Source organism: Lithobates pipiens, unplaced genomic scaffold (genome assembly GCF_037356315.1).
Source record: "Lithobates pipiens isolate NorthernLeopardFrog02 unplaced genomic scaffold, aLitPip1_a1.2 Scaffold_28, whole genome shotgun sequence".
Taxonomy (NCBI): domain Eukaryota; kingdom Metazoa; phylum Chordata; class Amphibia; order Anura; family Ranidae; genus Lithobates; species Lithobates pipiens.
The window spans coordinates 121,110,350-121,137,657 of record NW_027507789.1 but is presented as its reverse complement, the minus strand read 5'-3'; the positions used below and the strand labels follow the sequence as shown (position 1 = coordinate 121,137,657).

Genomic DNA, 27,308 nt, shown 5'->3' with positions numbered 1-27,308 from the left:
ATCAGTTTTCAGGCATTTTAGTGCTAGAAATAGCGCCTGTAAAGCACCTGAAAACTGCCTCCCATCCCGCTCAAATGTGAAAGCCTGAGTTCTTTCACACTGGGGTAGTGCGCTTGCGGGATGTTAGAAAAAGTTCTGCATGCAGCATCTTTGGGGTGGTTTGGGAGCGATGTATACGCCCCTGCCTATTGCAATGAATAGGCAGCGCCTAAAAAAAGAGATTTGGAAGTGCTGCAAAGTTTTTAACTCCTTCTTTGGCCACTATTGGGGGTTAAAAGCACCCCACTAGCGGCCAATATACAACGCTTAAACAGCACTAACGCACAGTGTGAAAGGGGTCTTAAAGTAGACATCCATGTTAAAACTAAAATTCCTGCATCTATAGACACCTGCGATCTAACACTAACTTATCTAGCCCTGTAAAGAAAAAAATCAGCATAATACCTTTTCTGAAGCTGATCTGACCCGATCCATCGCTGAGCTTTCAGCCATGACTTCGCTGTGGAGGCGGGTGCAGAGGACACATCCGACAATGGGTGCCCCATAGTAAGTCTATGGGTGGCGTCACTCCCCATTCATTTCACAGCCATTTTGGACCGTGTCCTCTGCAGAGCTTCCACTGCTGGAGGTCGGGTCAGGTTGGCCTAAGAAAAGGTATGTATACTAATTTCTTCTTTACAGGGCTAGATAGGTTAGTGTTAGATCGTGGGTGTCTAAAGATGCAGGGATTTTCATTTTAGCATGGACTTCCACTTTAACCTGGAAAGTAATAGACAAATATACAATCATGAAGGATCACACAACAAAAGCCATTCTAAAAAACACCCAGAGCGAGACCCAAAGTGCCAGGGCGTTCAAAGTGGCAATGCAAAGGAAGGAGAAAAAGGAGAGAAGGAAGAAAGAAGAGCAGGTCTGAACAGGAACTAGAAGAGAGACTCACACCTAACAGAGAGAGAGAAATGCATTAAGTTACAAATAAGACATGCAACTAGCCCACAGTTCCCAGGTCTTTTCAAATACTTTGGCCGTGTAAAATACAGACAATGTCTTTGTCATACAACATAATCCAAATTACTTTTTGCTTTGCCTGTGCCAGAGACACAGTAGGTTGCTTCCAGGATTTAGCGATAGTCATTTTAGCCCTCAGTAAGAAAAAAGGATCAATTGTTGGCGGTGGCTAGGTATACCATCCACCGGAGTATTAAGAAGAGCAATGTGGGGAATCTGATAACCGACATTCCTGTGACTCTGTACACCAGTACACCAGAAGCATTGAATCCATGAACATTCCCACCAAACTTGGTACATAGATCCACGCAAGTTGCACCCTTGAAAACAAAGAAGAGCTACAGAGGGGTACATTTTAGTTAGACATGTCGGGACCAAGTACCAAGTCTCCTCTCGCATTGCAAACTTAATAACTGAGATATCAGCATGGATGTCACACCACTTCCTTAACCACTTCAATACCAGGCACTTAGACACCTTCCTGCCCAGGCCAATTTTCAGCTTTCAGCACTGTAGCAATTTGAATGATAATTACGCAGTCATACAAAACTGTACTCAAACAAATTAGCATTTTGTTCCCATAAATAGAGCTTTCTTTTGGTGGTATTTGATCACCTCTGCGATTTGTATTTTTTGCGCAACAAATAGAAAATTTAGAAAAAAATATAGTTTTTCTTTGTTTTCTTTGTAAATCTGATCATGTGTACGTGGCATTAGTAGAAAGGACGCTGTGCAGACGTGTGCTATTTTGTTGTACTCAGCAAGCTCTTGCTATTTTGATGTATCAGTAATAAAATTAAAATGTATTGAGAAAGTTTTAAATTCATGGGGGCTGTATTTAAATGGAAATTGTGTATCAGAAAAAGTTCATGAACATGAACTCTGATTTATTTAACAATTGTGTTCAGTGATCCATACCAAAAAATAGCATTATTTTATCTGATCACCCTATACTGCAGAAAGTTGATTTAGCCTGGTTTAGTCTGCACACACGCTTAGATTTTCAGATGACCAAACGTCCATTTTTTGTGGCATGTTACTCACAACACGAAAATTTTCATACGACAGAATACAACGTCAGAAGTGGCGTAATGTGTTGAATAGTTTTGTATGTATTCTTTTGTTTCTGAGCATGCGTATTCTTGCTCTTACGATTTTTTCCCATACGAATGAAAGGAAAAATCAGACGTTGAGTTCACATGCAACAACAATTTTATAGTCTGCACATCCGGCTTTTGTCTGACGAAAAAGCAAAATCGGCTGTCGAAAGCACCGTACTAAAATTCCAAAAATCGATAGGCAGCTCGTCGTAGGAATTTTTCCATCCTATTTTCGGATCATTTGTACGGCCTTTAGGCTTCATGTACACTGCTGCTAATAAACAGATATTTAGGAGCAGTTGGGCGTTAGCAGTTGGGGATTAGCAGCACAGAAGATCTGTGGTTAGTTCTCCAAGATGTTTTGAACAACCTACCTGCCGAGTTCCTTCAAAAACTGTGTGCAAGTGTACCATGAAGAATTGATGCAAAATATGATCACATCAAATATTGATTTGATTTAGATTTCTCTTCTGTTCATTTACTTTACATTTCTTTAATTGATGAAAGCATTCTTAATTTACAATATCTGCTTAAAACTTTTATATATCACATAAATATTTTGTGATTTTATTTGCAGAAATAGATCTAGGCCTCATTTCATGTTTACCCATCTATTCTTAGCTGCTGTGGGGACAAACATAATGGTTCTTAGAGCTCAATAGTTGAAGCAGAAATGTACACACAGCTGAATTAGTTAGAGCAGTAACTCTTCCCCCTTTTTTACCCTGCTTCCCTATTTAGACAGAGCCATACAGTGAAGTAGTCAAACGTAAATAGTTTCTGCGGAGCTTTCGTTTTAATGCTCCATAAATCCTGTGGCACAAGTGTACCTTGTAATAATTTTGAAACAAAGATTTTATATGCATAGTTGTGTTAAATATGATTTTTTATTATAAGACTGGAACAGCATTCTGGTTTCGCAGACACAGAACTTCTCAAACAAATGCTGTTGGATACAATGGGAATGTAGATACCATTGTTGTATTAATTTGACAGTTTGAACAAGCTATTGTGTCTATAGCTACAGTAAACAGGTAAGAGAGGGTCTCTCTTAAATAAAGCGTATCTGGTTAGGGCGGTGAAGGTTGTTGTGAGAGGTCATGCGAAATAGACTCCTGTCTACATTCCTCCACCAGAGAAGCCAGTCTGTCTCAAGCAGTACAGACTTCCTGGAGGTCACAAAGAAATTGAGGAGACTATTCAAGAACTGTTGAGAGTAGGGATAGATCTGCTGTAAGTCCTTTCTCGTCTCCGTTGTTCCCGGTAAAGAAACCTGATGGAACATATAGAATGACTGTGGACGACAGAGATCTAAGCAAAGTGGCTCCTCCATTGAAGTCAGCTGTACATGATATGATCTCAATCATTGAAAACTGCTAAAGAGGCAGGATAATATTATGATGTGATAGACATTAATGGTTTCTTTTCCATTTTGATAGACCCAGAGTGTCAGAACCAGTTTGTCTTTGTGTGGAACAGTTGCCAGTACACTGTGCTTCCTGAAGACTCATTCTCCAAATATTTGTCATGGACTGATTGCCCAAGATTTAAATACACTGAATTTGCAAAGTCACTGACATTATGAAGTCTGTAATAAGGAACTGTACAGTGTGTGGAGAAGTGCGACAATTGCCATTGCAAAAGTACTCCACTGGGCCGATTAAGAAGGGCGAGAGGCCTGTAGAGATCAGGTAGATTGACTTCATTGATCACCTGCCCTGGGGAAACAATGGACTGAGATATTGAGTGAGTGAGTGACTTGTATAGCGCTACCTATGCGAACTGAATCGCCTCAGGGCGCTGGTCCTTCAATATCCTGTTGTATCTTTCAATCAAACCAACTGCATGTGGATGTTATGGGATGTGGCACAACCAGTACACACCAGAATTTATTTTTGGCCCACTGCTGTACTGTTGATCCAGTGAAGAGTGAGCCATTATCACTTTGGACTTGTTTGTGACAACCATAAGCAACAACAAGTTTCTGGAGCAGTTGAAGCATTGCAGCTTGATCTGCACCTTTGCAAGGATGAACAAGCAAAAGTCCTAAATAGGTCCACTGCAATTCAACAGTGGACTGAGTAATTGTCACTCAAAATGTGAGAGCACAGAAAGCAAAAAATTGGTCTGGTTAGGAAGGGGGTTTAAATGGCCAGTGGGAAAGTGCTTAAGGCTGAATTGGAGGCAAACAACTAAATACACAGACAAAATACATATATATGAGAGTAGTTTTACCTGCCAAAAGATTGATATTTCTGTCTTGAGATTTACCATACAGCTGCCATACTGAACAGCTCTCTCTCTCTCTCGATTGCTTGATATATACTGTATATATTAATATCATCATTATATATATATATATATATATATATATATATATATATATATATATCCGCAGATAGAGGCAAGGGGGGTCAGGCACGGCGGGGAGGAGAGGGGGCGCCATATTGTGAGCTGCACTATGATCATAACACTCAGGAGAAGCTCTTGAGCAACTTGCCCAGCTGTCACACCACCCCATGCTCTGAACTCTGATACAGCCCGCACACTGAACTGAGGCTGTGCTTTCCTCCTTCTCTGTAGCTGCAGCCGTACCAGACACAGGCCAGCTAAGAAGTTCCTGAAGCCATGGAAGCTGCCATTAAGGTGAAGTGCTAAATGATATTTGCAGAACAAGCTGGGTTAGTGCCAGCTCGTTCTGTGTCATGGTCTGTCTGTAATCACCAGTGCTTTCAGATTACCCGTTAATTATCAGTATCCAGCAGCTTTGAGAAGACTCCAGACCAGGGCAATTATACTACTTCCCAGGCTCATTACAAATCTGTAATGGACATGTAGCGATGACACTTTGGACAAGGTGTCTGTCATGTGTAAATTTAGTTTTTGCCTCAGAACAGTAAAGGGGTTCTGAGGGTTAATTGTGTAGGTTAACTTTGACATCAGTTTGGCTGGGCTGTGTTAGAGTTCTGCCTGGTCATGTGTACAGTTAGGTGCACATGACCTGGCTCAGAACCAGGCCTGGTTGGACGCTTTGGGTTCCCAGGAACCAATCAGTGGGTTAGCCCCACGAGGGGTCCCGGTCACGGGAGCGTATGTCGCTCTGCAACATGCTTCAGTTGGTTAGCCCCAATAGAATCACCTGGTCTGGGGTGAGGATCCATCTGTTCCCGAGGTGCAGTAACTGAGGGAGGATTCAAGGCGTCCGGGTGTGCTCTCGGCTTGGAGGGGCACCGCAGCTCATGTAAGTGACCGGGGGAGGACTCTTCGGAGGAGGGCTGATAAGCTGGCATCCTGAGAAATGCCTGGTTGCCGAGTTGTGGAGGACACTGACAAATTCAAGTTTTTTCCAGTACTGCCAAGGAGACAGAGAATGTTCCAGGTACTGAGGAAAAAGTTTCCTGTTCACTTCAGTTACAAGTTACTCAAGGTCCAAGGTTTCACAAGTTCTGGATCAAAGTGCTGACTGCCATAATCTCTGGCTAGAGATTTATTCAGCTTTGAAGTGCCCAGCTACGAGTGGCTACTCTCTGGGTGGTACTAGAGACTTTGTGATATTAGCAGTTCAAGGTGCCTGAGTTCCTTCACCCCTGCCCTCTGTTCCCATATGAGACTGTGCTTATTGGATGTTACCCCTGCAAATAAAAACTTTCTAAAGGACTTTTATGGTTTAAGCGTCCAAAGTTGTTGGGTACTAACCCTGGGAACCCCTAGACGTGGAAGAAACAGCCAAGCGGACGTAACCGGTAAGCCCAAAAGTTAAGGCCGCCCTATCAAGGGTTATGGCCACTACAGACATTTTTAAGGCTACATGTTTTTAGTGCAAAGGAGGTGAGTGTCTGCAAGAATTAATTTCTGACCAAGCACGTGATCAATTACATATTCTTTAAGGACCAGTTCACACCAGACGCAGTTCCGTTCAGTACCGTGTGCTTTTTTCTGCACTAAGAATGCATGCACAGTGTTTTCCATGTATTCCAATGACTCTAGATCACACCATGCAGTCAGTTTCTGGTCAGTGTCCAGTGGCGAAATTGTCCAGAACTGATTGTATTGGTGCAGAAAAAACGGAACTGCATGGAACTGCATCTGGTGTGAACTGGCCCCAAGGTCAGTTACAAATCTCTAAAAATCTCTCACCCAGTATAAATCATTGTAGGCATTTTGTATGTAGCTGTTAATATTTTAGAAGAAATCTGTATTTTAGGCTAACTAAAGACACCCAACATTAAGCGCAGTTTGGCATCTTCACCCTGGTCACCAGATAAACTTATCCCTGCACTGGGAGCGCGGCAAGGTCAGTTTCACTGGGCACAATAGGAGACAGTATCATTCGTATGGCAACAATAGGAGTTATACAGTATGGACAGAATATCATCTTTATGCTTTTGTGCCCATATAACTGCTATTGTGCCTATATAGATGCTGTTGCACCCAAATAGAAGCACACCAGCATCTATATGGGCACAAAAGCAGCTATATATGGGCACAGCAGCATAAAGATGCTATTGTGTCCATACAGATTTTAAAATCTCCACTGTCTTAAGCCAATGCTGCACCATGCAGGTGTAGTTTTTTTTTTTGTAATTGATTGATTGCCTAATTGTATGTTTATTTATACCTTCCCTTCCTGTGGTCGCTCGCAGCATATTTTGCATGGTTTTGCATGTGGCTCAGATCGGCATGGCAAAACCAGGTACACTCTCTCCCCCAAAAAGTGCCAAATGTGGCAGTGGTGGGGGGAGGGTGCAAACAAGTGGAGCTTCCCCTTTTGAGTGGAGCTCTGCTTTAACACTGCCACAAGCCACCAATAGGGAGGGTAGATTGAAAGTAGAATTCCAGCTTGCGCTAGCCTTAAAAACTGTCCCCCGTCCCCTTACACGTATGCGGACTAACCTATTTTCAGACTGTTCCAATCTGGTCATGTTATCTCACCTGTGTGATCCAGAAGTGTATGCAGGGGAGAAGAGGGGGCACCAATAACAACTGTGACATGGAAACCTATGGGTGACATCATCTCATTAGGCTTTATCAGCCGTTGCCATGTGCTTTCTCCCTTGCAGCCACTGATGACTGACACAGGCAAGATCACACTACCAGACCTTAAATTGATGCCCCCCCCTGGAAAAAGTTCTGCAGACGCCTGTGTGTGTGTGTGTGTGTGTGTGTGTGTGTGTGTGTGTGTGTGTGTGTGTGTGTGTGTGTGTGTGTGTATATTTATTGCTTTGTACGTTTCTACATGATCAGTGAGGTTTTTTCCAGTCTTAGACGTCCACGTACTTACATTCAGTTGGTGGTCTTGCCTTCAGTTGTGTTATGAGGACGAGAAGTAGTGTGGAGATATACAGCAGCTTCATCTTGCAAGGTGAAGATATTGTTCTATTGATTGACTGTGGGGAACAACAATATAAAACAATAATATAATTTAACCAAATCTTAACAGACTGCAAACTTTTATGTTTTTATTACAATTTGTATCAGGGACAAAGATTTTCATGTTTTTACCTGTAGTTTCCTAATTTATGGTATGCACAATTTAATAATGATCTATATTTGTCTATAGATAATAGTATTAATCTACCTAAAAGTGACACTCCAGTTGTATGCAAAATGTGTGGGGCTGAGCCACCTGCTGGCCTTCATCTTTTTAAAGTGATGTTCCAGTAATTTTTAAGTTTATTAAAAGTCAGCAGCTACAAAAAGTGTAGCTGCTAACTTTTAATAAACAGACATTTACCTGTTCCATGGTCCAGCCTCGCTTCTCTGCCTCTCCTCTCCGTGGCACTGGCATTGTAAGTGTGGGCACCCAGTTGTGACAGCTTGCGGCTTCAGAGCCAGGTGTGCACTGCGCATGCGGAAGTGGGAGCGTTCCCCCCCCCAAAAAAAAATTACATTACAAATGTGGCATGTAAGGGAGCGAGGCGTGCATAAAGCATAAGTTCCACTTTTGGGTGGAACTCCACTTTAAATCTCAAGTGATGAATAGAGATGAGTTTAAACTCATCTCTAATCTGAACTCCTAACTCACAATTTTTGGTTCCCCAATGATCTGCTCATAGGATACACACTGCTCCAAAGCAGCCTGCAGGCAGATCCACAGATGATAGAGATACTTGTGTGCCTGCACACTCCACAGCCACAAGCAATCAGATTAGAAGAGTGAAGATATTGACCCTCCAAAAATAAAACTTTTTTATTGGTTCACATCATTAACATATAAAAAAATAGGATACAAAAAAAGAAAGACATACACACAGTTATAGGACTTCCAATTCAGTGAATGTGTTCATACCTTCACTCTTCTAATCCAATGATCTGCTGACCGGGTCTTTTCCCAACCCACAGTTCACATGAGTCCCAGCAGCTCATTCGAGTATCAAAAACCAGGAGTTAATAGTTTGAGTTAGAGATTGGAGAACGCCCATCTACTCATCACTTAAGACTAAGATTAATTAATCTTTGCAAAAAAAATAAAAAATACCTGGAAGCTGATTGGTTTCTTTGCAGAGCTGCATCAGATTTTGCACTCTCCAATTTTAGAAAATCAACCCCATGAGGTCCTCTTAATGTGGCTATGGTGACTCCCCCTTGGGCATGGGTCCATGGCCCCCCTATACTCGGTGTGGCCTCAGTTTTCTTCATTGCAAGCATCATTTTATCCAGACGACTGAGGACATCTTGTGGCAGAGAAGAGCAGCTGCAATTGTATTTTTAGTTTTATTCAGGCTGAGGGCCTAATTTAGCTGGACTTTAGCTGGAAAAAAAACCCATGTATCCTCCTATAACATCTGCACAGCACATCCTCCTGTAAAATCTGCACAGCACAGCCTCCTACAATATCTGCACAGCACATCCTCCTGTAAAATCTGCACAGCCTCTTACAACATCTGCACAGCACATCCTCCTGTAAAATCTGCACAGCACATCCTCCTACAACATCTGCACAGCACATCCTCCTACAATATCTGCACAGCACATCCTCCTACAATATCTGCACAGCACATCCTCCTACAATATCTGCACAGCACATCCTCCTGCACAGCACATCCTCCTACAACATCTGCACAGCACAGCCTCCTGTAAAATCTACACAGCACAGCCTCCTACAACATCTGCACAGCACATCCTCCTACAACATCTGCACAGCACAGCCTCCTATGACATCTGCACAGCACATCCTCCTACGACATCTGCACAGCACATCCTCCTACAACATCTGCACAGCACAGCCTCCTACGACATCTGCACAGCACAGCCTCCTACGACATCTGCACAGCCTCCTACGACATCTGCACAGCACAGCCTCCTACGACATCTGCACAGCACAGCCTCCTACGACATCTGCACAGCACATCCTCCTACAACATCTGCACAGCACACCCTCCTACGACATCTGCACAGCACAGCCTCCTATAACATCTGCACAGCACATCCTCCTACAACATCTGCACAGCACAGCCTCCTACGACATCTGCACAGCACAGCCTCCTACGACATCTGCACAGCACAGCCTCCTACGACATCTGCACAGCACAGCCTCCTACGACATCTGCACAGCACAGCCTCCTACGACATCTGCACAGCACATCCTCCTACGACATCTGCACAGCACATCCATTACGACATCTGCACAGCACATCCTCCTATGACATCTGCACAGCACATCCTGCTATGACATCTGCACAGCACATCCTCCTATGACATCTGCACAGCACATCCTCCTATGACATCTGCATAGCACATCCTCCTATGACATCTGCACAGCACATCCTCCTATGACATCTGCACAGCACATCCTCCTATTTTTATTATCATGCCTGCTATTTCTTCTGACAGCATAGTTAGTTCACTATAGGATGCTTGAAGTTTGCTTAATTTCGGGCAGCATTTTTAAGGGCCTCTTTACACCAATGGTGTTGCAAGAAACACGTACTTTCTGCACCACATGGAAATGTACTGTCCTGGTGTGTGGGTGCCATGAATTGTTAATGGCACCTCAAACACATCTAGCAAGTACATGTGCATTGTGGCCACCAAAGCACATGGTACCCCAGTACCATGCGGTTTGGGCCAGCATGATTTTAAAAAGTCACAACTGCCATACTTTTTGCACATTCCTTCCTGTTTAGCAGCCCATTGAAATGAATTGGTTAGCAAAAATGCACTGTTCAGGAACACGTAACAATGCACGTGTGCGAATTTGCACGCTGCGGTGTAAACCGGCACTCAAGAGACGTGACATGGGAAACGCTTAGGAATATTTTACTATCACTAGATTTATGCATCTGATAACAGTTAACAGACCAAGGCAAAGCTGTCAGTCAAAGCTATAATACCTTGGAAAGGATTTGGCTAGCCTACTTCTTTTGCTGTTTTTAGATCCCATTCAAACTTGGTTTGGCTGAACAAGCAACAAAAATTCCACACATAAATGCAAAAAATCATCTAAATAAAGATCTCTAAGACCATGGAAACAAAATCTGTTTTTCTTTTTACATGCTAAAAAATATAAAGAATATTCAAAATATGATTTTATCTTGCTGACTTAATCACATTGAATGGTGTTTTTGACTTTCGTCCAGTCTTCAGATAAAATCTGCAAAGTTAGCTTTCCATTTTGACTGGCCCGGGTCCAGCCAGTATGTCCTACTGATATATAGTGTATATATAGCTATGTATACACTTGGCAACTCATTTTCATTGATCGACAAAGAGGCTTCTGTGTATTTAAACAGAATTTCCCTGTACGATTTAAGCAGAAATCACTGGCAGTATTTTCTCTGACATGGTTATTTCAGAATTTGGCTCCTGCCTGAAATATGATATACACCCAAGCCAGAACACACGTTTCATAGAGTTACAAAGGCCGCAAAATCGAAGGAACCCATATATGAAGATAGTTACATAGTAGGTGAGGTTGAAAAAAGGCACAAGTCATTCAAGACACAATTCCATCAAGTCCAACCTATGAAAGATAGAAGATAGTTCGCTGAATGATCCAAACTGTTTTCATGTAATCTGGAGACAATCTGTCTGTTACTGACCATCAGCACATCGTCAGCTAGAAATAACATTGGAACGTTTATTTTTCCTGTGGTCTCTTGATTAAAGAAAACCTGTCGTGGTTAAGTATGGAGGCTGTTATTGCTGACCTCTTGAGAATAATAGTTCCGTGGCTTCCATGCTTGTCTAATGGCTTTAGTATATGGTCAATGACTGCTAAAGCATCCTTGCATCTCAGTGACCACCGCTGTACCTGTGCACTTCTCCATTGGGCACCATTTTACCTATGCACTTCTCCTCTGATTCCTACTGAACCTATGCACTTCTTTACTGACCACCACTGTACCTGGGCACTTCTCCATTGTCCACCACTACACCTAAGCACTTCTCCATGGACCACCATTGCACCTATATGCACTTCTCCACTGGCTACTAATGCACCTATACCCTTTTCTACTGATCGCCACTGCACCTATGATCTTCTCCATTGACAACCACTTCATCAATGCACTTCTCTATTGACCAACACTGTACTTGTGCAAATATCTACTGATTGCCACTGCACCTGTTCATTTCTCCATTGACAACCACTGCACCTGTATGTACTTCTCCATTGACCACCATTGTACCTATGTGCACGTCTTCAGTACTATGACTAATACTGCACCTATGCTATTTTCTAATGACTGCCACTGCACCTGTGCACTTCTCCATTGAATGAATGAATGAAATATTTGTATAGCGCACAACCCGAACTGAATTGCCTCAAGACGCTGTGACGAGCTTTGATCATCAGCTAGAAGAAGAAGGTCTTGAGTTTTTTCCTAAAAGCCAGGGGGTTTTCTTCCAGGCGGATGTTGATTTGTAGAGCATTCCATACCCGAGGTCCTTGGACCTTGGACAGCGAATCTCCGATCCCCCTTAGATTTGTATTGGGCTTTGGGCACGAGGAGGAGGTTTTTGTTGGCTGATTGAAGACTGCGGTTTGACAACCACTGCTCAACAGACCACTAATGTATCAGAAGGAAATTATTACGGAGGACTGCACTTCCAAAAATCCTTTTATTGACCTTCATATGACCAGCGGTTGACAGATGGAGCAGGGGACAAAGAGGTAGATGCGTTTTGTGCAAATGTTAGTGCTTAGACATTACCTGACCACCAATGTACCCATGCACTTTTCCACTGACTGCCACTGCATCAATGCACTTCTTCACTACCACTGTAACAGCCCAACAATTCTCTACTGTATACTCTGTGCTATATATTACATTTCTCAGGCTACTGGACTCCATGTAGTGCTCACTACCTGAGGGACCACTAAGAATATGGCTAGGTCTCCCTTGCTAGTACAGAGCCTGCCTGACACAGACACAGTTCCGCACACTGACACAGGAGGAATAAAAGTGCAGGATACCCAAAAACAGCATCAGAAATCAACACGAAGGCACACTTCTTAGCACAAATCTTATTGAAGCATGCACACACGAGTCCAAAAGTCAGGTCTTACTCACAATGTCCTAGAAGCCATCTGCCACCCAGCTTCCCCACAAATCTCTTTAGTGGGGGAGACAAGGATCCTTCCCCAGACCAGAACTTCAGAACGACGCCCTCCAGCAAAAATCCTTTAGCAAATCTTCTTTAGGTCCTCAGCTCAGCAACTACCGAGGCCCAAACTGCTAATCTTTTCTCCTGTAGCTGCCTCCCAGGGGCAGCAGCCTCAAGAGAACTGGAACCCCCCCCCCCCCCCCCCCCCATGAAGAGGAAAGAACACTCTGGAAAGGCCTTCCAAGTATGTATCACCTTCCTCAGCCACCTTCTGAGTGCCCCCTGTTAGGGATTGGCCAAGGCCTGATAAATTGTCATAAGTGATTGACAGTCCTGTTTTGTTTTCTGGAAGCTCCCTGTAAGAGAACTGCTCTGGGACACACACGTGCAACAGCGGACTTCCAGGGCACGTGCAGGAGTGTGTCTCTAGCACCAGTTCATGCCAGACAGCCTATTTAAAGGGTGCCCTGACTCACAAACAGCGCTGACTGGTCTTCAGCTGTGTCCTGATCTTCTGATTCCTGTTGTACTCTGCCTGATACCTGTTGCTGAACCCGGCTTACCCTGACTTTGCTTCTGGACTCTGATTGATTCCGGATTACTGGTTCCTGATCTCGGCCTCCATTTGATGTTGCTTCTGCTCATGCCTTTATACTTCGCTGCCCGCCTGTTACCGAACACGGCTATCCTTGAGACCCTGCTCCTGCACTTCGCCTGGCTCAAACATTGCCTGTTATCCTGCCTGTGCCACCGAGCCTACAACTCCATCTGCAAGTTCTGCAAGCAACACTTACAGGCACTCATGATCCTCCTGGCCCTGGCAACCATCTGTTCCACCTTCAGTGGGGCTTGGGCTGGAGATACAAGGGAGGCTGACCTCGTCATATCAGACTCCTACCGGGTACGTGGCACTCCCTCTGGAAACAGGCAGTAGTAATCAATCAGCCTAGGAAACCCTGACCAGACCAAAAAATTGATCAGTCCTTCACTGACTACAGTGAAGCCAAATACTACATTTAGCCTAACAGAGGCAGGGTGCTTCAATCATATTGTACATTCATTTCTAAGAAATTCTGTAACTATCCTGTTCAACAAACTGGCACAATTTTGCTGCTACAAGATTAAAGACAAACTGGTATCATACGATCACACCTGTTATTATCTTCCTAAAATAATTTTGCTTTGATGAAGGTTTGTCTTTGAAATTGGAAATGCAGGCATATAAACAAAGAAATAAATGGTTGTTGGCAACTTTGAACACAGTATTTCCTGTATTTTCTCTTCCACCAAACCAAATATGGTCTCCTTCTTGCCATGACAATTCACTTGTGTGGGCATGGTTCTCAATAGTGCGTCTCATGTGAATGAACTGCGCTAAGGTTAAGTTAATACCAAGACTAAACACTGCAAAATGAGCCCAGTGTGTCCCACAAAAGGAAATAAAGAACACATTTCCAGCTCAGTTTGTTTATTCAAGGCAAGATGAATAGTGCACCACATATTTTGCTTCCATTGAGATGACAAGTAATATTATTCTCTGTAAAGAGAATAAACTTTAAAGCAGTTTCGCAGTCCACACATACAGAAAGACGTGGGAAATATTCATCCATATTGGTAGAGTTACTACAGCCTTAGGGATATATTACACAGAAGATTTTAATTTCTTTTTGCTGCACAAATTAACTTTGACCTCATGGCAATCACTTAATCTGAAACACATCACAATAAACCGCCTGGATTTATTGGCCTGCCCTATCCATTATCTGAGCCCAGTTTCTTCTGGACCCATGCAGCCTGTTTCTGTACAGTGAAAAGGTAAGCAGCACAACAATAGGCTCTTCTTTCACTAAGGGAGGAGATTCGAGTTCACAGCTACCATGGGTTTGAGGCGTTTCTGCATGTTCAAAGATCATGGTCCCAGAAAATGTAGATAATTATAATGGTTCTCTTTCCCTGATGATGTTCAAAATTGTAAAAAAACGCATTGGTCGGAGACCTGCCAGTGACGTCATAATGCCCACTGGCAGGATCGCGGCAGTGTGTTTACAAGTCCTGTCTTGTTTAACCTTTGTGAGTGATGATATTTTTAAATAAATTTTAAGAGGATGTACAGGTTTAAGGTTTTTACCTTCATTAATTCTATGCATGAAGGTAAAAAATTATACTTGTGCACAACGTAAAATTTTGTTTAGTTTCGGTTCGTTGTCATTCGTAAAATACATAATTTGGTTCTGTTATATTGGTTATGTTCCGTTAATTCGTTATCAGATATTTTGTTATTTCTGTAGCATGTTGATATTCCTTATAGTGAATCTCGATTTATGTCGAATTCATTCATTATATCCGCTATCATTTATTTTGTACTAGTTGAAATTCAATATTTATGTATGTACCGTATTTATCTGCATATAACACGCACAGGCGTATAACACGCACCTTCATTTTAGGAGGGAAGTTTCAGGAAAAAAACCTTAAATTTTAAATGAAGAACTTTGAAGCAAAATAAGGGTCAGTGCCCATCTGCAGCCTCAACGTTGCCCATCTGTAGCCTGATCAATGCTATCTGCAGCCTCACAATTGTCCATCAATGCAGCTTGATCAATGCCCATCTGCAGCCTCACAATTGCCCATCAATGTAGCCTGATCAATGCCATCTGCAGCCTCACAATTGCCCATCAATGCAGCTTGATCTATGCCCATCTGCAGCCTCACAATTGCCCATCAATGCAGCCTGATCAATGCCATCTGCAGCCTCACAATTGCCAATCAATGCAGCTTGATCAATGCCCGTCTGCATCCACACAATTGCCCATCAATGCAGCCTGATCAATGCCCATCTACAGCTTCACAATTGCCAATCAATGCAGCTTGATCAATGCCCATCTGTAGCCTCACAATTGCCCATCAATGCAGCCTGATCAATGCCCATCTACAGCCTCACAATTGACAATCAATGCAGCTTGATCAATGCCCATCTGCAGCCTCACAATTGCCCATCATTGCAGCTTGATCAATGCCCATATGCAGCCTCACCTTTGACATAAATGCAGCCTGATCAATGCCCATCTGCAGCCTCACCTTAGATTACTGCTGCCTCAGAGGAGACAGGGATGGGGCGGAACAAGTGCCATCAGCGCAAATCTGTTTACTCGGCAGACTCTTTAATACAAAGTTCTATGAGACAGAACACGGGACTTCCTATTACAGAGGCCACGTAAACAGGAGATTCTCGCTGTATGTAATCTGACGGTTCTTGTCCTGTCCCCTCCCTGTTCCCTCCTAGGCAGCTCAAATTGCAGTATCGGCGTATAACACGCACACACTATTTGCACCCGATTTTTAGGGTGAAAAAGTGAGTATTATACTTCAATAAATATAATCTATATATATCCATGATAATGATTCGTAGTTTGGAAAGTTGTTTGTTTATTGAATCTATTAACACACACAATGACAATATCTCTTCTCTTCTGCTCAAATACAATACAACACCCTTCTCACTCAGTTCTCAGGAATGCATTTTGCCAGTAATCCAACCTCCAGCACAAAATTAATCAGCTGATTGGACTGTAAGATTTACTTTGAGTTGACCTTTTGTTTCATTAGATCTTTAACGGATTACTGAATCATGTCGAATGCATTCATATATTCGCTATAATTTCTTTTGTATTCGTTGAGATTCGTTATTTTTTTATTCGGACACTCAGATGCATCCGAATGTCCGAAAGATGTAAAATTTGTCTGAATTTTGATTCGTTACCAATCGAATTGCACATATCTATAAAAAACCTCCCCTGTGCAGCAGCCCCCCCCCCCCCCCAATACTTACCTAAGCTTGATCTTCCTCCAGGGATGTGCTCCAGAGCCTCGGCTCTCCGGAGACTCTCCCTCCTCATTGGCTCCGGCTGCTGTCAATCAAAGCCAGTGTGCCAATGAGGAGAGGGAGAGACAGGGCCGATCCGTGGCACAGAATGAATGTACAATAAATTTTACAGGTCACACATTTTTTTTTTTTATAAATACACCCCTGTGTTTCAGGTTGTACCGTGGCCTTCAAATTTAGAGATGCACACACTGTCACCAATTCACCTTCAGTAAACTGAAGTTTACCAAGAAGGATATAGGATTGAATCTTTATCATTTTTGTAAAAGAAACATTGACAAATAGTTGAACATTTTGGCCACGTAGTAGGCAAACTTGCAAAATCATTTTGTCTCTCTTTGCATTTGCGGCTACTGATTTCCTCTCATTTGTCTTTGGATAATGGCGGCCATATTTCACTTTCAGCGATAACTCCCACTGAGAGAGGAAACATAATTCATCATATTCACATACTAGAAATACTTGTCAAGCTTCATACAGACACGTCGCTACTAGGCTGATATTTTTCCTTGGAAATGATAATATTAATAAATAGCAGGTGGTGTGGACGAACGTAGTCCAAAGTCTGAGAATACATTCTTTATGTGTTGAATTCCTTGCACTGACATCCAGAAGATCAGAAGAGAAGAGAAGCATTGCTTAGAACAACTTGATGTCCTGATGTTGACAGACCTCTGTTGAGATGGAATCTTGCACTAGTAGTGGTGGATGAAAAGGGCTTTGTGTACACAAATTGGAAGCATTGACACCAAAGAGAGACCTGGTTTCATGGGAATTTATGTGAAAAAAAACAAAACCCAGCTTGTTGCAAGAAAACTTTTTCAGCGTGCCAGGTTCGAGATAAGAGATGGACAAGATGCTCCATTTATGAGCCTCACATGGGGTCCTTCACAGCTCCAAATGATTTGCAGAACAAAATCTAGAGTGTATGTAGAGCCAAGATTTTATGTTTTAGATAAACACAGTCAGGTTTTTATAGCTTTCTGTGTCCCCGGGGAGATTCACCCTCTTTAAATTGTCCTGGTGGTCAGTGTCACCAAAAGTGATGAGAAATCTAAAGTGGTCAGTGTCACTAAAACAAAAGGTGAGGGTAAATCATCCAATGGAGAAGTCCATTCCGGGTAATAACTGTCTAAAGCTGGCCAATACACTAGTAGAATATTGTCTGCACCAAATCACGTACGTGCATGTGATTTAGCATACTCAGGTAGGGGGCGCACACACAGCCCTTGTTGTGCTGTCATTCTCTATAGCACAATCAGTGGATCCCGACCAATGATTGACTGAGCAAATGAGAGAAGAGAGCCCTGTGATGGTAAACAACACGTGGCTCCCTATAGAGTGCAGAGAATACTCACATTGCTTAGTGAAAGAAACACACTTTACACCTGTTAGACACACAGCCCTTTGATTGCCCCAAGATGGTAAAGTGTTACTAGATCCACAACTGTAAAATCAGTCTGTATATGCAATAAGGCATGCTTGTTATACCGAGAAAAGGAAAAAATACTCCTACCTACCTAGTGATATAGATAAAACTAAGTGTGATACACACAAAAACACAGTGAATGAAAAAAAAAAAAGTGGCGGCGCTGACAATAATACCCCCGTTATTAAACCAGAGACAGAAAATTAATTGATTAGTCAATTAATTATTAATTATTAAAATTAAATACACTAAATAAATATGTGAACAAACAAATGTGATCCCACAACCAATGCTAGGTGAATAAATAGACTGAATAAAATCAAATAAAAATATTATCAATAACAATTATTGAAAATTAATGAAAACAAATAAAAATGAAAATAATCAATGTTAAGTGAATATGAATCATGCAATCTTCCTTCACCAATAAGTGTGGACCACCATAAAGAATGCACGCTTACCAGAAGGCAAGCATCAACCAGCTTGTAATCAACACCCAACAGGGTCCCAATGACAGATCCCGCGTTAGCAATTCAGAGAACAGCAGGTCAGGGACACACACCCCCATTGATTTGCGAGGAGACTCCCAATCGTAGGGCAATAGTCACTCAGAAGAAAAACAAAGGGACATCCCATAGTGTAAACCTGATGTACCACTTTAATAAATAATGAATAGAAACACTTACAAACACAAGGTAAAAACAGCATGTATGCCGGCCAGCAAGCGAGCACCTGTTTCGCTCAGGATCCCAACGTGTTCGCGTCAGCACGTCCTAGCCAACCGCCGCGTGTTTCGTCATAGGATGACGTCATCTGAGGTAATCTGATGCATTGTGTAAAGAGGCTATTCAATCCTGTCTTCTCTGATCCTCTCCTTCTTCCACAGTCCCCAATCCATCTGCTGATAGAACAGAGCCTTAGGGGCAAACTGAAGATGCTCAGTTTGGTGTGTATTGCTAGAGAATTTTTTCTCTTTTTTGGGGGGCAAGGGTGCATGTGATCAGCACAGAGCCAATCAGCACTGTCCAAAAAGAGGGTCATAGGACAGTCAGAGGAGAAATAGAACTCCACCTACAAGCTACCAGTGCTTGGCTGGGCACTAAAATAAGTTACAAGACTACTCTATACTGCTGATGAGAAAAGGTATTTAGCAGTTAATATTTACTAAAATAATGGCATTTCCATGTTCTGTGTACTGTGGAAGACCAGATATAGTGAATGCAGGCTCCTGGGATTAGTAACACTTTAACTCCTTTCCAGCCAGTGTCATTAGTAGTACAGTGTTAATGTATAGTATTAGCACAGATCACTGTATAAATCCTTGTATACACAATGAGAATATCTGACAAATAATAATTTTATTTTGCATGCTAGTCTCATGTCGAAAATGAAGAGATTACTAAAGTTATGAAAATTCTCATACAACAGGATACAACTATGGTGATGTAATTTGTTGTATTGCTTTGTAATGTATCCTTTTGTTTCCGAGCATGCATGGTCCTGGTCTTCTGATTTTGCAGGAACGGTCGCACCAATGGAGCCAGACTGCACCCCTAGGCTAAGCAAGCGGTTAAGCTGCATTCACAGTGTCTTGTTTTTGCACGTTTTTTCAGGCATTTTGTTGCGTGTTTGTGTACAACGTTTTCAGAGGTGTTTTGTATTAGCCAATAAAGAAAACTCATCTGTCACATCATTTGTTGCTGTGTGTTTCTGCTTTCATCTGCTTCAAAAATTCATGATTTTTCCTGATTCAAGCTACAAAAGCTAAACTTTTTTGAGCTTTGGGCATTTGGCTTCAAGGGTTTTGAATTGGAGATGTGAACCACCTTCATTGAGAATAATTTTTTTCTCCCTGAATGTTTTGGAGCCAGGGCCGGACTGGCCTACCAGGATACCGGGACATTTCCCAGTAGGCCACCTGCCCTGGGGCCACTTTGAGCTGAGCTGTGGCTGCAGCGCTCCCCTCCCTTCCTCCTCCTCCCCCTTCTTGTCTACTTTTCACACACACAGCGGGAGACTGCTATGACACAGAGTTCAGTTGGAAATATTTGGCCCGCCCTCCTCCTAGACCAGCTTGTGTGATAGATTCAGTGTTCCGTCTATCACACGAGCTGGTCTAGGAGGAGGGCGAGACTTTTTGTCACAGCGTGGTCGAACATTTTCAGACTGAACTCCGTGACACAGCGGTCTCCCGCTGTGCATAATCCAGGCACTGACTGGTGAGTAAGGATGAGCCGAACACCACCCGTTCGGTTTGCACCAGAACATGCAAATAGGCAAAAAATTTGTTGGAACATGCGAACACCATTAAAGTCTATGGGACACGAACATGAGTAACCAAAAGTGCTAATTTTAAAGGCTTATATGCAAGTTACTGTCATAAAAAGTGTTTGGGGACCTGGGTCCTGCCCCAGGGGACATATATCAATGCAAAAAAAGTTTTAAAAAATTCAGTTTTTTTGGGAGCAGTTATTTTAATAATGCTTAAAGTGAAACCAGGTCTGGTATGGATTTTAAGGGCAACCCTGCACCAAATTGTAAAAAATAATTGGCATGGGGTCCCCCCAAAAATCCATATCAGACCCTTATCCAAGCATGCAACCTTCAGGAAAAGAGGGGGGACTAGAGAGCATCCCCCCTTCCTAAACCGGTATATATATATATATATATATTACTCTTCAAATGTGCTTTAAAATGCATGTTTTTCCCTTTAATGAACAGGAAAATAATGACGTTATGCTGTGGGGCTGGTATGAAATTTCCAGGGCTGTTTTTTATTCCCAGTCCGGCCCTGTTTGGAGCTTCGATCTTCGAGCTACAAAGTACTCAGGTATGAATGAGGCCTTACCCTTGCAGTGAGGGGGGCCCCAATGAAAGAATAGATTATGTCTTATTCCCAAAGTTAGACTTTAATTATATACAGCTGGGGGTAGGTAACCAAGAGAAATTCCTTTAATACAAAATGTTTAGATAAAAAATACCTTGCCCTGCCTCACATTTCCAGCACCTTGTTGCGAACAAAAACACTATTGTCACAGGCTATTTAACAGCACAAATAAGGCATCAATCTGAGTCTGCGGGCATGAAGGGTAGTAAATAGGTACTGTGTGTTTGGCTTACCATATATCACTAAGAAGGAACTACATTTGGTAGGAATCACACCTCACCAGCTATGCATTTTCCTACAGGCTTGCCTTCCTGTCTACGGTGTACAATGAGGCCCTTTACTAAAATGCAGGCTGACAGAAATGCTATGAGAATAGTGTGCTGGTAGCTCCAAACCAGTAACACTGTGCAGCAAGGAGGACAAGGTTGTGTGGCTTAGTTTAGCATAGCACAATGGTGAAAAATGTTACATGACACTTAAAAGGAATGTCTGTTCCTTCCATCAAAACAAAGGTCTGATTCTACTAAATGAAGACTTTAGCTATGGAGGCATGCAAACACTGGGTGCACTGAATAGAGGTATCAGGAAGACTTTGCTTGTGGTCTGTTCTGGGCTGAGGTTAGGAAAGCGTGAAAAAGAGGAAACCAAGATTGCCCCACAAACTTTCCATTTAATTAACTCATGAATGTATGGTATTGTACAACAGAAATGAGATTCAAGAAGTGTGCTATAGGGTAAGTAAAAAGCACTATATTCTTCTAAAATCAGGATCTGGCGAAAGACAATCTCTAGGCTAATATATAAAACCACTTGGCTTCACCAAGGCCATGCCATTGCTTTAAAATAAGAATATAAAGAAAATACATTAAACACTGCATTCTTTGGGACTCGCAATCATGTGGAGCACCACTTATTCCATAAAAGGACAAACCATTCTCATGACCTGTCAAACTTATGTGACTGGCCCCTCCTCCATTTATGCAGTAAGTTTTACAAGGTAGCATGCCTACACCTTTCACCAGCCCCTTTCCTGTCCTCTGCAATACTTTTATGCATAGAGCTTTTTTTTTTTCAGAGAAAGTACAAGGTTCTCCCCGTCACTCCTCGTTTCCTCCCCTACCCACCTCTCAGTATCATCCTTTGTTTCCTCTCCCTACCTAACTCTAAGCTTCGTTCCTTGTCTCCTCCCCCTGCCCACCTCTGAGCATCATCCCTTGTCTACTCTCCCTGCCCACCTCTGAGCATCGTCCTTTGTCTCCTCCCCCTGCCCACCTCTGAGCATCGTCCCTTGTCTCCTCCCCCTGCCCACCTCGGAGCATCGTCCCTTGTCTCCTCCCCCTGCCCACCTCTGAGCATCGTCCCTTGTCACCTCCCCCTGCCCACCTCTGAGCATCGTCCCTTGTCTCCTCCCCCTGCCCACCTCTGAGCATCGTCCATTTTCTCCTCCCCCTGCCCACCTCTGAGCATTGATCTTGTCTCCTACCCTACCCAGCTCCCAGTGCTGCTCCACTCCATTTAGAGAAAACAGCACCAAGTTTCATTTTATGGTGCTATTGTATGTGCTATTACCATAGTAAGTAATTTGTATGAAATTTGTAAACATAGCAAGAACAGTATTAAATTAGATCCCCTGAAGCCAGCAACAACAGACCCCCCTCCAGCAATGATAGATCCCCAGCAACAATAGACTCCCTTTCCAACATTAGACCCTTCAGTAACAATAGACTCCCCAGCAACAATATATTTCTCCCCAGCAACAATAGATCCCTTGCAGCCAGCAACAAAAGATCCAATGTAGCTAGCACAAATAGACCCCCTCCCCACAACAGTAGATCCTCCCTGGCAGCATAAAACTACATCAATAACAGATCTCCCGCTAGCAACAATAGAACCATCCAGCAAAACTACACCTGACAACATATCCCCCAGAATTGCTACATCCCCCCAGCAACAATACACCCACTCGCCCAAAAACAATAGGCCCCCACCAGCAACACCAGATCCTCTACAGCCAGCAACAATAGACCCCCTTCCCCACAACAGTAGATCCTCCAGCAACATAAGACCTCCCAAAACAATAGATCCCCCCAGCAACAAAAGATCCCCTGAAGCGAGCAGCAACAGATCCCCTGCAGCCAACAACAATAGACCCCATTGACAGGAGTCACTTTAGGGCACAGGGTGACTGAGACAATATATATTGGATTACTTAAAATGGTACAGTAATATTTATACACAATATCTCTCAGGACATATGTAAAGAATATTCTTGGTTTGTTTGATTCTGAAATCAACATGTTAATTGAAAGAGCTGATCACATTGGCCTCTGTACAATGTAGGAGACGAGCCGACTCCTAGCGGAGCTCCTGCTGTCGTGAGAATGTCCTGTGTTTAAACTTATGATAATGTATCATCTACTGTGTGAAGCTTGGTGACAAGTCTGACCTGTAGTGAAATCCTGATTTATCATAACAATGACCAGGCTGCCTAAAGGGGGAATTAGTTAACCATTTAAGGACCGGGCCTCTTTTTCAGACTCAGTGTTTACAAGTTAAAAACACGTTTTTTTGCTAGAAAATTACTTAGAACCCCCAAACATTAAACATTTTTTTTCTAACACCCTTGAGAATAAAATGGTGGTCATTGCAATAGTTTTTATCACACCGTATTTGCTCAGTGGTCTTACAAGTGCACTTTTTTTGGAAAAAAGTCACTTTTTTGAATAAAAAAATAAGACAACAGTAAAGCTAGCCCAATTTTTTTTTTTTATATTGTGAAACATAATGTTATGCTGAGTAAATTGATGCCCAACATGTCACACTTCAAAATTGCGCCAGCTCATGGAATGGCGACAAACTTTTACCCTTAAAATCTCCATAGGTGACATTTAAAAAATTCTACAGATTGCATGTTTTGATAGAGGAGGTCTGGGGCTAGAATTATTGCTCTCGCTCTAACGATCGCGGCGAAACCTCACATGTGTGGTTTGACCACCATTTCCATATGCCGGTGCTACTCATGTATGCGTTCGCTTCTGCGCTCAAGCTCGTTGGGATGGGGCGCTTTAAAAAACGTTTTTTTCCTTATTTATTTTTACACTGTTTTTTAAAAAAAAATAATTTCAATCACTTTCATTCCTATTACAAGGAACGTAAACATCCCTTGTAATAGAAAAAAGCATGACAGGTCCTCTTAAATATGAGATCCGGGGTCAAAAAAGACCTCTGATCTCATATTTGGACTTAAATGCAATAAAAAAATATATTTTTCATTAAAAAAAAGTGCCTTTCAGAGGTGCGTGGAAGTGACGTTTTGATGTTGCTTCCTCTCTGCTATGGTATGGAGACAGGTGGGGGCCATCTTAGCCTCACTCGTCTCCATACCAAGGAAGTGACAGGACCCGATCGCTTCCGCCACTACCGACGGCTCCGGGAATGCAGCCGAGGGGGCGGGAGAGTGGCGGGAGGGGGGGTGGCACCTCTCCTGCCGCCGATAACAGTGATCTCGCGGTGAATCTGCTGCAGAGACCACCCTTATTGTTTACTGAACTGCCGCCCGAAGAGATGGATACCTCGGTTGTGGCAGCAGCTGCTGCTGTTACCGCGTTATCCCTCTTCAAAAAAGGGACGTACATTGTTGTACGGCAGTCGGTAAGTGGTTAATAAGCTCATGTTAATTAGGTTTCTGGTTACAGATGTATTTTCAGAGTAATATGAGCAGGAGGTATACACCTCCTCTTTTTACTATATATAAGACCTGTATTCCTTTCAATAAAAGTTCATTCCTGTTTGAACCTCAGGACAGAGCCTCCTCTCGTACTTGGGGGAGAATTATTCCTATGGGTTTCTTGTTCGGGGGATTGGAGTGTTTGGTAGCTGCCTTTGTGTTCGGGTATGGAATGTCCTAAACTTCTTTAACCCCTTTCATACTCGAGGTGTCGTTTCAACCCCCTTTCTCGCAACAGTAGATCCTCTACTAATAGTCCCCCTGCAACAATAGATCTCCCATCAGCAACAATAGAACCCCCAATTGACACTACACCACTCTAGTGATAATAGATCCCCCAGGTTGTCTACAGACAACAGCTTTCTTACCCGCCCTTGTAATTCTACTTATCTGCAAATAGGTAAAGGGGGATCAGCATACAGTGAAGAGGGAAGCAACTGAAGGTTATACAGTAAAAGACAGTGGAAGCCTGGAACAGGAGGGATGCATATGGGGAAGTAGCAAAGCGATCACGTTTCAAATGGTGATTAACAAACGGTGAAGAGGAGGCAGGCGGTTGCAGGGTGGTTGTGGCACAGCCCCATTTGCGTGAATTGATCTTCTTACTGTTGTCAAAAAGAGACATCAATTTGACCCACTAATGATTTGAGAACTGAGCAAACTTTCTTAGAACCTTCTTTTTCCAACACATTTTGTTCAAAATTCTAATCATCTATGGCCAGCTTTAAAAAGTTGTTCGTTCAAAAAAAGTTTTCCATCCCACACCTTTGAATTTCCTCATCACTGTATTCAAAAATGAAAGTTAATTTGACCCCACTAATGATTAGAAAAATAAACAAACTTTCTTAGAATCTTCTTTTGGTAAGAATTTTCATTCAAAATTCAAAAGGAATGTTGATTTGACTCTTTAATGATTAGAGAAACAAACAAACTTTCTTACAACCTTCTTTTCCCAAGAATTTTCATTCAAAAGCCTACCTATCTATAACCTGTATCGTCAATGTTTTGGGTCAATGTTGTGATTGGTGTGAGTACTGTGTGAGACAGAATATCTGATTGGACTCCCTGAGCAGTCAATCAGTGTTTCTGCCTCACAGACATCCAATAAGCATTGGCCAACTACTACACGGAGGGAATCGGATCTTGCCTCTAGGTATATTAGGGAGTGTAGTTCTGGGGGAAGAGGAAAACCATGTTATAAATTGAGTTGAATTAAAAATGGTTGACATTTTTGTTTAGCTTGCTGGAATTGGCATGGGGACACATTAGAAGCCTTCAGCTGCCATTGTGCTCATGTTGGGGTTCTGGTGTGTCCCTATGCCTTTATGCCTTTAACCATTATCCACCCAGCCTATTGTAAAATGACGCCTGGACGGGTCATTTGTCATTGCAGGTGGACATCATAGGACATCACGGGCCCTGCTGCGGAGCAAACTGTCATCAGCTGTGTCCAATGCTAATCAGTGTACCAGCAGGTACCATGTGATCACTGTGACCACTCACAACAGATCACATGACAATTGTGCACAATGGATGGCTTCCTTTTATGGCATTCATAGTGTACACTCGTATTGCTAGCTGTAATTGGTCACAGTGGTACAGACATGGTGAATCACAGCCCATCTAACTGTGGCCAACTGCAAGGAATCAATTTAATTCAGTAAAAATAGTTGCTTATACCAGTGATATAAGAACTTATAATGTGTGAAATGGTAACCCTGTATTGCTCTGGTCACGGCGTGTTAAAAAAATGCTAGGACAGCACAAATACATACTGTCACCAGTGTCCCGATCACCACCACACTAGATATATGATAACACTGTACTGCACCGGTGACAGTATGTAAAAAAAAAAAAAAATAGTGAAAAAAAATTGTTAAAAAATTTAAATTTCCAAAAAATTGTGACAAAAAAATTACGACTTCAAAAAACTTTCCATGCCTCTTACTAAATACCTTGCACTGTTTACTTTTAAAAAAAGTGGTCATTTGGGGGGTATTTGTACTGTCTTTGTGTTTCCAGGCCTCAAGGAATGAGATAGGCCATCAGTACATCAGGATTGATCCATTTTAAGATATGTACACACCATAGTTTGTGGACCCTTTAACTTTCATACGGACTAAATAATAAACACGGATTTGGTTTATTTTAATGTAGCAGAATAAATTTTGGCCTAAATTTATGAAGAAAGATTATTTTCTATTCTGTTTTGTTCTGTTTTACTCTATTATATTTTATTTTCTGTTATATTCTTTTCTATTCTATTTTTTTCTATTCTATTCCATTATTTTCTATTCTATTTTGTTCTCTTTGGAAATTTGAAAACTATTTGAATTCTAAAACTATTAGAAATGTATTCAGAAATTTTTCAAATCTATCCAAATGCGAAAATTCTAATCGCTTCGATTATGAATAAACAAAACTAATTCCAAAAATTAATTAAGTGGATTAAATAAATGTAACTAAACAAATTTATGTAAATAGCAAATTTAATTTTTTATTTAGTTCTGCACATGTCTAATGAAAATCCTGGAAAAATATCTATTTTTAATGAAAATACAAATGTGACATATTAATGATGACACGAGGTGATTTGATGAGTGTGAATTGTGATTTACAGCGTCAGGTCTACTTTAATGTAAAGAAACGGTTGAATTGTGCCCCCGGTAACTGTAGGAGACTGAATGGACCTCTAACAGAGGCGACCCTGTGGCAGGCATCTTCTG

At 42.2% G+C, this 27,308-nt stretch overlaps 1 protein-coding gene across 1 annotated transcript in view; it reads right to left on the bottom strand.

Moving 5' to 3' along the window:
- MATN4 (matrilin 4) overlaps positions 1–27,308 on the bottom strand; it is a 136,697-nt gene that overhangs the window by 78,850 nt on the left and 30,539 nt on the right. Inside the window, exon 2 of the mRNA XM_077459568.1 lies at positions 7,390–7,495. Within this exon, the coding sequence (XP_077315694.1) occupies positions 7,390–7,462 (73 nt within the window). The 5' untranslated portion in view covers positions 7,463–7,495. The remainder of the gene's footprint in view (positions 1–7,389; positions 7,496–27,308) is intronic.